This window comes from Punica granatum, chromosome 2 (genome assembly GCF_007655135.1).
Source record: "Punica granatum isolate Tunisia-2019 chromosome 2, ASM765513v2, whole genome shotgun sequence".
Taxonomy (NCBI): Eukaryota; Viridiplantae; Streptophyta; class Magnoliopsida; order Myrtales; family Lythraceae; genus Punica; species Punica granatum.
In genome coordinates this window covers 41548195-41561844 of record NC_045128.1, presented here as the reverse complement: position 1 = coordinate 41561844, position 13650 = coordinate 41548195, and the positions used below count along the sequence as shown (strand labels likewise).

At 40.4% G+C, this 13650-nt stretch overlaps 2 protein-coding genes across 2 annotated transcripts; both read left to right on the top strand.

Annotated features, from left to right (window-relative positions):
• Positions 1-4587: 4587 nt before the first annotated feature.
• Positions 4588-5592, top strand: LOC116194125 (photosystem II repair protein PSB27-H1, chloroplastic). Its single transcript, XM_031522858.1, has one exon. The coding sequence runs from the start codon at positions 4773-4775 to the stop codon at positions 5325-5327; it is 555 nt and encodes a 184-aa protein (XP_031378718.1). The 5' UTR covers positions 4588-4772; the 3' UTR covers positions 5328-5592.
• Positions 5593-9212: 3620 nt separating this feature from the next.
• Positions 9213-12513, top strand: LOC116197005. Its single transcript, XM_031526991.1, has 6 exons — positions 9213-10195; positions 10280-10497; positions 10715-10937; positions 11346-11431; positions 11562-11653; positions 11780-12513. The coding sequence occupies exons 1-6, from the start codon at positions 10103-10105 to the stop codon at positions 12037-12039; spliced, it is 972 nt and encodes a 323-aa protein (XP_031382851.1). The 5' UTR covers positions 9213-10102; the 3' UTR covers positions 12040-12513.
• Positions 12514-13650: the final 1137 nt, after the last annotated feature.

The following is a 13650-nucleotide window of genomic DNA, read 5'->3' as shown; positions in this document are numbered from 1 at the left end:
TTATTTATCGATAAGATTTTTTTTTAAAAAAAGTAGTACATTGGAAAAATTAAAATGGAAAATATAATGACAGAAGAGCAGAAGAACACGCGCTCCCGAAGGAAGAGCGGGTGATGGTTGAGGAAGAGTAGGGAAAAGGAAAGCCAAACTGGCAAGGGAAGTCGATCCACGTGACGTGGCACTGGAAAAGCATATCGATCATTAAATCCTACCCCCATAGTATATAATAATAATAATAATAATAATAATAATAATTTCAAGTGATCCAATACTTTCATTTTTAAAGTAAGATATCGAGAGAAAAGAGTGTATAACGTAATATCGTATGTTTCACTTGTTAAATAAGATATTCCAAGTATAAATTTCATGTTAAAACTAGTTGTGCTCGTTATTAATTATATTATGATTCTTTCTTCTTCCTTTTTTCATTGCATTGAGTACATAAGTCTCTTTTATAACTGAAAAGCGAAATAAGTTCTTCAAGTTCACATCTCTAAAAAGGAAAAAAAAAATTCACGATTTGAAAATGTTTATCCATTAGTAGGACGATTTAGCTTAAATTCGGATTAATCAGGAATATTAAGACTTTTGAATATTGCGTGGGTAGGTAAAAAAAAAAAAAGAAACAAAACAATAATAATGTTTAATAAGCCCAACTTCCCCAACAGTCCCCCACCCATATCATATCATATATATCTCCTCCCTTTATTTTTCCCCCTACAAGCTGCCTCCCTACCCTCCTAGTCCTCCTTTTCGATATTTTCTCCCCATACTTATCTTTCTTTTTGTAGCACGGGAAATGAATCATATCGGTAATGGCTGTTTGCTTATATTTATGCAAATGTTCCGAAAGATGAGAGACCAGTTAGTTCGGCAAAAAAAAAAAATGTTAGTTCGGCGTTGTCGGTAACAGCTCAGATAGTAATAAGCGATCAATTAGTTAGGCGCTTGAATCACACGTAATATGGACACGTTCGGCAAATTTACCTTTTCGAGACCTATCCTACCATGCTTTATTTATTTTTTATTTTTTTTAAGATGAAGAGAAAATATCATATTCATTTCGTATAGACATGTCATGTCAACTTGCCTGTTGATGTATATTAAGCTATATATTGCAAAAAAAAAAATAGCTGCCAATGTCCTCAATGTATCATATTATGCGTAAGTATATGTTAAAAAATGTTATGGCTTTCCAATTATTGGTTTTTATTGGGCTTATACGGACATACATCAATATTCACTTAAAAGTTTAAGCTAATAAATTGTGATACTCAAATTTTATATAAACCCATAAATATTCCTATATGTTTTTCCACGTTGGATTAATACTCTTAACAATAAACCCATGAAACGAGCCCATGTTGACCCACACCATGTCATGTCTGATGTCTCTTTGTGTTTGGCTCGGCTCCTGATCAGTTACTGAGGGCGGGTGTTTAAGTTCATGTGGCAACGTGTGGTCCATCACGTGCGAGGGCGAATGTTGAGAGTAAATTGTCCCATACGAAAAAATTAAAGAGAAATCGACGGATTTATAAGAGATGGAATACCACAACTTATTGACTCGAACTTTTTAGTTGGAAATGAGTATGATAGTTTATGGGTCAGTGAAATTTTACACCAATTATTGTTTTCATGTGCCTTTGTGCGCCATCAGTAGACTTGATCGTGGGTTTATCATGCATACACAATTCATGGTCCCTTTTATTATTGTCTCCGTATCGAAACATTATTTCCTTAGTGGAAATGATTCGAAATCATAACATCAGACGGTCCATATCGAACCATTATAATTCCTAGTTGAAACAATTTCAAATCATAATATCATGTTGATCAGTCACCCAGATCGTTTTGTTAGCTTTACCTTCCTCGGGCACTTGAGCTGGGACTTGTGCATTGCAGCTGGTCCTCTTATATGTACGTACGTATGTACATGCATGTAAGTGTATATATATAATCCATCTCAATTTGCCCCGTGACAAATTGTTTTTTTCCGGTGATAGTGGAGGGCAAAAGCCCTTGCAAGAAATAAACTACACTACACAAAAATATGGTAAGGAAGCCCCCGCGAGATCACTTTTCACGGAGAGTGTGAATACCAATCGGGAGAGCAACTAAAAAATGTGAACCCAATGAGAAGGAAATCGCTTATTGAGCCATCCAATTAACGCACGTGTTGCCCTCGCGGTACGTATGACTGACTTCTACAGCTCACCAGCGGTTCGAGACATTGATTGTGGATTGCACCATCTGATAGCAGCGGTGAAGTACCGCCAAACGAATCTTCCCTTGAGTAGTTGGATTGAAAGTAACAGGCACCAGCCACTAGTAATAGAAAGAGGACCAATCGGGGGGACCAAATGAGTGGATCCAACCCTCAAGTATTGGACAAAGGCATCATTGTTAGTCTTTTCACGAGATTGTGATCGACTTCACCGGCTTGTACGTTTTGAACCTTCGCGCGACGTTTAACGGTTAATGATTTTTACTAAAACAGTTTGAGTGAGAGTTTTAAGTATGAACATTAGGCTTTAGGCATTCAAATCTAAGTACTTTGAAAAATTTTAAGATTATTGTTAGTCTTCTTTCACGAGATTGTGGTAGACCTAAGCTCATTGACTTTTTACGAGATTCTGAATCTTCAAAATATCTATCTAAGGACTGATGATTTTACTGGAACGACCGTTTGGGAAGATAATACGTAGATATATGTAAATATAATACTATCTAAGGCCTTCGATAGATATTATTTCTCGTGATTTTTTCTTTCCTCGTGGCTTTGATAATGGTCTCTAGCTTTACAACCTCAATGGCCTAAAATGTAGGCCCTCAAATTCACTTTAAGAACTTGATTTTGGAGATTGCTACTTTTCAAGTTCAAAGGGAAGCTGCCCTCGTTCGCTATTGACCCTCAGCATATATCTTCAATTATTTTCAGCACGACAAATTCCCGGCCAATTTCAAAATGACTCACATATATCCTAATTTTCAAATGAAAGAAAGTTAATTAACTTGCCTATAAATCTAATACAAAACTTGCTAGATATAAAGTGATCTGATTTCAGTTACAGAAATCGATATTTCATTTTTCATGGAAAAAAAATGATGAGAACAAATCCAGATTGAGTGTACTCTATAAATAGTTGGATCCAGAAAACATAAATTATTAATTATTAAGGTTTTGTTTGATTTTTAAATAAAAAAGATTTTATTTTGCCTAATTCAACTCCATTCTTCTCAAAATTCAACACTGCAGTCATTACTATTTTTTTTTTGTATGTTTCCGTCTTTCCTCTACTCAATAATAAATTATCACCCATATTTTTTCAAAATTATTTTTATAATTAATTTTTAATAATAAATTCATCATCTACTTTCATATTTGTATATACATATGTAATATATTCTTACCTATCCATAAATTTATCAATACTTGCAATCATTATACAAAATCAAATTAAGTTGGATCATGATCTAACTTGAAAACGAAACGCAAGCTAAAGAATCACAAGGAAAGTGAGAGGGAAGATTTTTGAAGTTTAATTTGATTTTTATTCAAAAAAAGATGGTGGGATAATTTTTTCATTTAAAAAAAAAGGAAAAGAGTACAAAATAAGATGATTGAAAAGTGGCCATACCTCGATACATTCTTATCTTCTTTTTGAAGGAAGGAAAAAAAAAATGTGCCTTTACCATCCACTTTTCTTTGAGTGGAATGGCCTATCTTCCATGGGGTCACCTCCTCCCTAAAGCATATATTAACCAAAAGCTGTCGAGCCAGTCGATTCTTCTCTCGGTTAAGTTCGAAATTAATCCTTTGCGAGATCAGTACTCGAGCGATTAGTCGCATCGAGGACTAGAACCATTCGTGGAAAAATTATTAAGGCACCCAGAAAGAAATTAGGAAAAGAGAGCAAGTATGTTGCTTGTTGACCCACTTCGGCTATGGGAATTTTTGGTCCGCGGAGGCAACCAATTAGCCCATTGATATACGCAAGTTCGGCCCGCACTGGACTTTCTGGGCTACTCAAAAATTGCCTTGGTTTAAGAGCAAGCCCAAGCCGAAGCCCATAACGGTTATTCATCTTTCTCATCCGAAGTGAGACCAGCCGAAACCTTAGAAACCAAATCCAACATCCATCTTGATCATAGGGCACGTTATAATTGCACCCGCAATTAACCTGAAACCAAAAGATTCACTATTTGATCCCATAAATGAGAATTTCTATGCCGTCTATATCCATTCCCATTCAAGCGTCGACAAAGGTATTGAAGCCTCCTTGTAAACGTCAATCTTAGAATATCCATTTTAAACAAGATTTTGAAATGATCGAGACAATTTTAGTCCTCACTTGCTCATTTGGCAGATAATTGACCTCGTTATCAGAACTAATTGAAACGTGTCATTCCGAATTGAATGGCTCTCATTCTCAGGACAACATTTAATTGGACTTACGTGCCCACCATAGTGGAAATATATGTTCCGAAATGGTGAAGGCATACCAGAATGACTCAAGGGAGTTGCCAACTACCTCAAAGAACATCTGAGAGAGACAAAAAAAAAAAAAGAAAACCTACCTCAAAGAACAAAAGAGGCAGGCCAAGCAACCAAGCAAGACACATCCGAAGATCTCATTGGGTCAATTCTGATCCATTAATCTCAATACCGGATAAGGCGATAAGGCCACGTGGCACAAACCCTTTCCCCCTCTCTCCTCTCCAAAACTAACCTCTTCTCTCTCCTCGCCATCAGCTCCCCCGCCATAACCATGGCCTCATCTACGCTCATCACCCCGACCGCCACCAACCCCAAACCCCTTCCCCCCATCAGGTCCAAAGTCTCCTCCCCCGCCACCTCCGCCACCGTCCCAGGCTGCGCCTCCAATGCCACGTCATCAGCATACCCGCAGCCCCGCCGACGGGAGTTCCTGTCCCTTGCCGCCGGGATGGCAGTCCTCTCCCCGGCACTGCTGCTCTCACCAGCCGTCCCTCCTGCGGCGGCCACCTCAGACGAGGAGTACGTGAAGGAGAGCGAGGTGGTGATCAACAAGGTGAGGAACACCATCAGCCTGGACAAGAACGACCCGAATGTGGCCGACGCGGTGGCGGACCTCAGGGAGACCTCCAACTCGTGGGTGGCCAAGTACCGGCGGGAGAAGGCACTGCTGGGCCGGGCCTCGTTCCGAGACATATACTCGGCCCTGAATGCGGTCTCTGGGCATTACATCAGTTTCGGGCCAACCACCCCGATCCCATCGAAGCGGAGGGCGAGGATTTTGGAGGAGGTGGACACGGCAGAGAAGGCTCTACAAAGGGGAAGATAAAAAGAAGGACATAAGAGTACTAAATCATTGCGGATCGATCAGAAGGTTCTTTTTCCCGATTCCACTTTAGACCTTTTAATTTGTCGGACATTATGTCGTCCAAATGTATCCGAGATCAATACTAGGTTCACTTGGTATGTGAATTATGAGATGAGATTTCGAGGCTATGTTCTTCATATGGTTGATTTTATGCGTCGTCTTCCACTACATTGTAATGTATAATCACATCGTATCGAGATATTCTGACTCAACATGTCTTCATCTATTTAGAGTTTTCATATGGCCTTAAATGACATCTTTACATAGTAGCCACGTCGGGATTGAGATCTTATCCGTTGAAATATTCACTATCGCCTTAGCGACACGATTAGGAAAGCGTGATGAATGGTTTATATGTTGAACCCTAGTACATTATCATGAAATATCAGTTACATTTATGAATGCTTATCATTCTACTAAGACAACTAGAAGACTCCACTACATGAGCCCATATGTTCTCGGTGGTGGCCCGATGAGGCCCAATTTTGATCTACAATGGGCCTCATGCTTCGGCCCGTAAGGCCCATTTTGCTCTCATATTGTTGCCTCTGCCCTTTACTTTGGTTTTGGCCAATGTAAAATTCAGGATACCAGCAAGACTAGTCCGCAGCACATCCACGACATAGCATAAAACTTCGTTCGCGGGATAACTAACGATTTCGTCCTTATATCAATGCGTCTACCATTTGCTTCCCAGTTCCATCAAAATCGAGATAAATGACATCACCGGATTCGGAGTAATGCCAGACGCTATTTCAAATGATGCATGATCTCGGAACTATGGAAGGAGTTATATTGCTGGATGACCCTGAAATCAAGGGCTCAAATAATTAATGGAACCAGCCTTGATTTCATTTCATCTTGCATGCTTCCTCCTCCTCAATCATATATATCCCCATGCCCTGCCTTTCCTGAATGACAAATATCTTCAGAGGAATCCTTAAACTGCAATGCATAGTATTCATAGGAAGAAGTTGAAAAGGTTGACATTATCACGACCAACGTGAGCAGAATCATCGGCGAGATGTTCGGAAAGATTGAGGAAATGAACCAAAGAAAAGTAACCACCAAGAAGATTACATCCACTTTTCTTTATCACCGTATGACTTCCCAAACACAGTACTGTCACGTATGTGATCCGACTATTCCCTGCCTGTAGTTTTCTCGCTTTATGCTTTAAACTTGCCGAGTCAAATACAAATCGTGTCCAGGATGATTTAGGGAGCAGAACATCTAAACTTCAAAAATACGGGGTTATCTTCGGAAGGAACCAAAGTACAGGGAGTAACAACGTTATTTTCCATTGGATTTGTTTTGACATGTTTAGTGTACCTTGCACGTTATACATGTGAAAAGAACAAACCTCATCCTTCTGTCCAATTTGCAAATTGGTGGCCCGATTCGGACCGCGTCGACAAGATACTGACAATATGAATTACAGATAGTTTAGTCACCGTATAGCAGACAATCGACGTCGAGTTTACATCTATCCACAATTTATCGTTTAAACACAACTGTTGATCGGTTCAAGTGCTGTGACAAGAATTAAGTAATGTATTTGCAGGCACATATATGATGCTTTCAGCTGGGCCGTGTGACGTGCAGATCCTCGTGTTTGGTTTAATGTTGTTTTCGGTGAATCTGAATCCGTCGAAAGGGCTCATCATTTTTCACAGAGATGAACAGGTAGAGATAGTAAAATTCAGTCTACGTATACGTAGAATGAACGTATATACATACGCATATATTATTAATAAACGAGCAGTGGCTTGGTGTTCCGTTCACGCGGTTCGCCAAGTGCCAAGCCAAGCGACGACCCTTTTCTTCGTCCCCTGCTAAACACCTTGTGGCTACCGTCCAAAACATTACCCTACAACAACTTTATTTTGCTCAGGGATTTGTTTATTAATTGTGGTTAATTAGTGACGTATGTTGTTGTTTGGCGAAGAGTGTGGTCAAATTAAGTGCTGAACTTAATCATTCAACACTTAATTGAATTTAACTTATTTGATAATACTAAAAAAAAATTACTTAACTAAATGATTCAATCAAAAAAGTGCCTACTAATTAAATGAAAACTTACTTAATCATTCAGTCATTTTGAACTAATTCGCTCAGCTGCGTAGCCATTGTCTATTCATTACGACGGTGCCCCTAAACTTTTCAAGTTTTTCAATTCAGTCCAATCTTAGCAACAAACCTGTAAGAGAGAGAGGGAGGAGGCGACTGAGCCCTCCCGCCCCTATTGCCGTCCTTGTTTCTCGCCGTCAATGGTCCAATCGCCAGCAACCACCCCTCTGGGGAGGTCACACGGGTCCAACAACCTTGCGCGGGGGGTGAGATCTTGGTGGTGGTGGCGGCTCAGATCCTATCCACCACCGCCTAGTCGGGGTCGCCGACAACTCACGACATCGCTAGCGACCTCGATTAGGGCAGTGGTGGCACGAATTGACGGCTACCACCGCCCCTTTTCCCAAATCCCGATACGCTCTCTCCTCTTTACTTTTTTAAAAAATATATTTATATTTATATTTTTAATTTTTATTATTTTGAGAAATGATAAAAATAAAATAATAGTAAAGATTGTGGTCAGAAGTGAAAAGAAAAAAAAAAGTGGATTAGCATGTGAGTACCGCACTAAAAACTCTAAACTTTTAAAACTTAATTTTATCAAATAATTTTTACTTATTCAATTAAGAACTTATTTGATTAAATACTTAAAATTTTATCACTTAAAATAATTCAAACAAACATAACCGAACACCCATTCTGTCTGATCTGTTCAGCCATGACTTCGGGGGTAGCTAAAAAAAGCCACCATGTTGGTCAAGAAATCATTATTTTAGGAGGGATAAAAAATTACAACACGAAATATTGAACCTTCACGGCCGGGAGGAGACCTTTATTTGATCTCTTCGTACGATGTATTAGGTCGAAACGTTCATACGTACGAAAGATGCACAGAGCTTATTATAGAGTCTAACTAATTTAGACGTTGATCTCGTCTATGACCATATCCAACTCAAGAGCACAAGGACCCAGTAGTTTCTGGGTCGTGCATCGTGCTGAAATAAAAAGTATCTCTCTGTCATTTGATTGTAAAGATAGATTTTTAAAATTCCAAAGTCAAGAGAGGAAAACCGAACACAAATTAATCGTTGTTGCTGACCGAATTGGCAGAGAAATAATTTTTTGGAGAAGAAGGTAAACATTAAACATAATTAGGAGAGATGTTTGTTTCCTCGAAAGATCTGCTGTCTGTCTCGAAAAATAAACAAACATGGGAAGAATAGGAGAAGAGTCAATGGCAAGTTCGTTAATTGCTGTTTCCAGGGGTAACGCGGAAACCGGGAGTGAAAAGATCAGCCCCACCCCTCATTTCCTCAGCCTTCCATCCCATAAATATCTTTAATTTCACTTTTTTTCCTTTCTGGGCATAGAAATTCAGAAGATCAACCCATGGAAACCAAAAAAAAGAATAAAAATCATATGATTAATTATTAATTAATAAAGATGAAAGAGCACACACGAAATCCGTATATCTATTAATGGTAATTGTTAAGAGACATCATCCCACGTGGAAGAATTAAAGATAAATTCATGGATTTATAAAAAAATTAATTACTACAACTTATTAATTTAGATTTTTGAATTAAAGATTAACCCAATCGCTTCGACATCCGGTGAATATTTTACAAGGAGACAACGATACCAGAGCAGAGACCCATTATTAATTATTACATACGGTAGCTATTTATGTTATGCAATGATAAAATCCACTTCTCATGGTCAAGGCACCGGAAGGGAAAAAAAAAAAAAAAAGATCTTTCTAGGTGCTCAGAAAAATAAAATTCTAGTTTTTTCTGGAACCAGAACTCCTCTGCTTCGGAATTTCGGATTGGGTACCTTTTTTTTTTCTCCACGTCTCTGTCTTCTTTCCGTCCTTGGTCTGTTCCTCCACACTCAGTCCTCTCTGCCCCCCTGCTTTTCCTTCTTCCTCCTTTTCCCTTCCTCCCCTGAGAATTCGATTCCCATTCTCAGTTCCCTCTGTTTACAAATTGCCCCTCTCACTGACCCTTTGAGTGCTGCAACTGACCCTCGACCCCTTACATTCCTTCTGGTGTCCTGGCAGAGCTCGGGTCCTTTTCCGGTGGCTTTGATTTAGCTTGAAGGTTTAACGTTGAACCGCGCATGACTCTTGGGAGAGGAAAGGAAAGGTGAGGGAGTTTGTTTGTTTCGTGGGGATTGGTCAAAGCTCAAAGCAGAGTGAAGAAGCTTGAGTTCCCTTCAAGTTTAGTGAAGAAGAGCAAACAGGGGATGCCGATGGTGATGTTCTTCCTTTTCTCTTCCTGTTCCTTCACTTGATCCCTTCTGGCGCGGTTCGCCATTGCCAGCAAAGAGTCTCACTGTAGACAGACAGACACACACACGCAGACCGTTTCAATAGCCCCGAAATTTAGCGTCAAAAAATAGGATTTCTTTTTTTTTTTTCCCCCTTCTTCCTTTTCCTTCTCTCTCTCTCTCTCTTTCTCTGTGTCTCGGTTCGCGGATTCCGTCCTTTTCCTAAGAATTTCCACTTGTGATTGTGGAGATACCCTCCGATAATTTATCTTCTTCCTCGCTGCCTAGTTCCTTCCCTTTGTTTAACCTCCATTTTTGCGAGCTGCGGAGACGGCATTTAAGACGGGGGTAAACCCACACCCCTCTCTCACCCTATCTCAATCGATAGATAAACCATGGCCGGCCTTCAGAACCGGCAGATGCACTCGAACCTTGACTCCTTCCTCCGCTGCACCGCCCCGGTCATCCGGTCCCAGTTCCTGTCAAAGGTAAGGTCTTTCCCTCGGATTCGACCACCCATTTTGTTCTTGAATCGAGGGTCGTGACCGGTTTCCTCTGCCTGTTTTGTTCAGACCGAGATGAAGAGCTTGAATCGGCTTTGGCACCCGTGGGAGAGGGAGAAGGTCGACTACTTCACATTGAGCGATCTCTGGCGTTGTTACGATGAATGGAGCGCTTACGGCGCCGGCGTCCCGATCCTCACAAACGGCGAGACTCTCGTCCAGTACTACGTCCCCTACCTCTCTGCGATCCAAATCTTCACCAGCACTTCCTCCCTGAACAGCCTCAGGTATTCATTCTGTTCTTCTCTCCCATTTTCTTGAATTTTGCAGTAGAGATTCAATCCATTCGGTTTGTTATTGCGAGTTGTACGGGATTTCGAGCTCTAACCAATGATTAGAAATCGAATTGCATTGTCTTCCGCCATTTATTACCAAATTGGTCGTGTCATTTGTACACCGTGCGAAGTAGTCGATTGATTATGAAGGCTATCTTAACTTCATCAGGGAAGAGACCGAGTTCGGCGACTGCGAGGCAAGGGACAGCTTCAGCGACTCGTGGACCGACGAGAGCGAGAGCGAGAAGAAGTGGAGGCTCGATGGGAGCTCCTCGGAGGACGGGGGATCAGAGACCGACAACCCGTGGCCTCTGAATGATAGGCTGGGTCACCTTTATTTCCAGTACTTCGAGAAATCAGCTCCTTATGTTAGAGTTCCTTTGATGGACAAGGTAATGTCTTTACTATTTTCCCAGTTCTTGGATTTCTTCAGTTTTTTGTTTATTCGAATTCGATGGAGAAAAAAGATGGTAGGATTTGTTAGAATCACGTAGTTGGGCATCTCTGGTAAAGAAGAATTTGGTACCTTTTTTGACTGCATGATTGGGGGAATTTGCTTTCTGCATTTTGGTTTCACTATCTTTATACGGTCAAATTTGGTATATTTTTGGTAGCACTTTGCGAAGTTTGGAGCTTATAACAACGCGATACTTTTCAACAGTCTTATGCATATGTGCATCTTTCACCTTTGCCATGGACCAGACAAAAACCGATGTGATGAAACCTTTATTCCCATGGACCATACCGGGCATGCCCGAAAAGAGTTTCCACTAACATTTCTTTCATTTTGGTTCCATCAGATCAACGAATTAGCTGGAAGATACCCCGGCCTGATATCACTGAGGAGCGTCGATCTTTCTCCAGCAAGTTGGATGTCAGTTGCCTGGTACTGCACCTTCCCTTTCTCCCCGGATGATAACCTTTTCCCGATTCAGAACATGCATGCTACTTATCGAGTGGACTGTTAAACGCTAGCTAAAAGGGTACCCGGGTGTTGATGATTAATTTTTACGCAGGTACCCGATATACCACATCCCCATGGGGAGAACCATAAGGGACCTTTCCACATGCTTCCTCACATACCACACCCTCTCATCTTCCTTCCAAGGTAAAACCAATCTCTATGCTTACTCTTTTTTTCTTTTATTTTTTTCGTTTATTATGTATTTTATTTATCAATCTTTTCATGGCGGTTGAAATTAACTTTTGTATATGGTAATTTAATGTGTATTAGATATGGAGATGGAGGAGGAGGAGATGGGAGAGTTTGAAAGGAATAGGAAGAGGAAGGAAGTGGTGGGGGAGGGAATATCTGTTCCGGCGTTTGGGCTGGCCACGTACAAGATGCAAGGGAACGTGTGGGTCCCAGGGGGCAAGACTGGGAGGGACCAGGAGAAGCTGACGTCCCTGCAGAGCGTGGCCGATTCCTGGCTCAAGCAGCTCCGGGTCCAGCACCACGACTTCAACTACTTCACTGGGATCCGCCGTGCCTGACCCCCCTCCCCGACCCGTCCGCGGCCTCCAGCCGCTAGGCCCAATTAAGGCAGGCTGCAACTGCCAGTCAATTTGGTGGTCCGTTTGGCAATGTATGAGAGACCTTTCCATTTCCCCGTCAGTTGGGGTGAATGCTGCGAGCTGAAAGTGGGGGATTTTGTCAGGATCTTCCCATCGATTCGGCTCTTAATTTCGGAGGGATCATTTCATGGCTGAGATTTAGGCGACTTATCTGTGCTTTTTTTTTTTGGTTGGGTATTTTCCTAAGGCTTTTTTTTTTTTTTAAATATTTGAGTAGAGAAGTCAGTTTGTGCGGTTTAATGGCTTTCCATTCCACTGACTTGGATGTAAAGTAGTTGCATGCTTTTGTAGCATTTTTGTATAGATTGACCCTTTTGTAAATTGGAAAAAAAAGAAGGAGGAAAAACATGTTTATGTTCGTGCCCTAAATATGCCCCCCTCCTTGTTTTTCTTCAATGTTTTTGCACCTCAAGGTATGTTGAAATCTCTTTGAGGAACAAGGTCCCTTTCCATGAATTTATTAATTCTCGCCGGCCGATCGCGATGAAACACCTTATTCCTGTAACATTCATCATGTAAGTATTACTCATGCATTACATATGCCAGTTTTTTCATTTTTAAATTATTTACAAACGGGATTTTTAATCTCGATAACTAATTATTTGCGTTAATTGGTGGATGTAAAATGACATAATATAAAAATCGATTATTATTGATTAAAGAACATAAAGGATCACATTCACAGTCTTAACATGTTTTGCATGCAAAACAAATTTTGAAGTAAATCACGATCCATTTACATTTGATAAATTGTATCATAGTTCATTACCTACTTCAACATGAGGGGGCCCCATCCTCTTTTTTCTTCCCCCCCCCCCCATCCCAATTCATGGACATGAGCATGTGCATGGGCGATAATGGTTCCAGATGAATCTAATCCACTTCCTTTGACTTTCGAGTACAAATTTTCAAGTGCAGTCTCCAGCATGTCATCCGCTTTGATTTTGGGCCCCACACATGTCTAATCCTAAAAAAAAAAAATCCCATCTCTTATTGTCCGATATAAAGGAGAAAGAAGAGGAAAACAAAAAAATTCCATGGGGTTTATTAGTAATTATCTCCACGTACTTCAATTGTATATATTATGGGGGCCTACTTCAATTGAAATACACCGATATTTAGCAATACGGGGAAGGAAGGTTTAGTTCAAATTGTATAGGGGCTTATATGACGTGGTTGTTATATGTATTTTTCCTGTTTTTAGTCTCGGTGAATCGGCCGTATTTTTGTTTCTATTGTAACTTTTTTGGACAATTTTTCCTCTTTCAAATTTTTTTGGCATTTTCTCCCATGTACTCGCCTTTTGTTTTGTTGATATAAGAATCCACATTTATTGTTTAAGCCAATAAATAAATAAATAAAAATCTCCATGTACTTCATCCCACTCTCGAATATTGTGTAATTACACGGAATGAATTGACTGCCACCTCGACTCTTTTTAAGGCTAATGGTTGACGAAGAAAGATACCAAAGTTGGTCATTTTCCCAATAGCACATTAGTGCTCCCGGGAGTTGGCTCCTTATAATAAG

Excerpts from the sequence above, each read along its gene's own strand:
- LOC116197005 (XM_031526991.1), top strand. The coding sequence starts at position 10,103 with ATGGCCGGCCTTCAGAACCGGCAGATGCACTCGAACCTTGACTCCTTC. Across the intron at positions 11,432-11,561 it reads AGTTGGATGTCAGTTGCCTG|GTACCCGATATACCACATCC; the intron begins GTACTGCACCTT and ends ATTTTTACGCAG. Across the intron at positions 11,654-11,779 it reads CCTCTCATCTTCCTTCCAAG|ATATGGAGATGGAGGAGGAG; the intron begins GTAAAACCAATC and ends AATGTGTATTAG.
- LOC116194125 (XM_031522858.1), top strand. The coding sequence starts at position 4,773 with ATGGCCTCATCTACGCTCATCACCCCGACCGCCACCAACCCCAAACCC.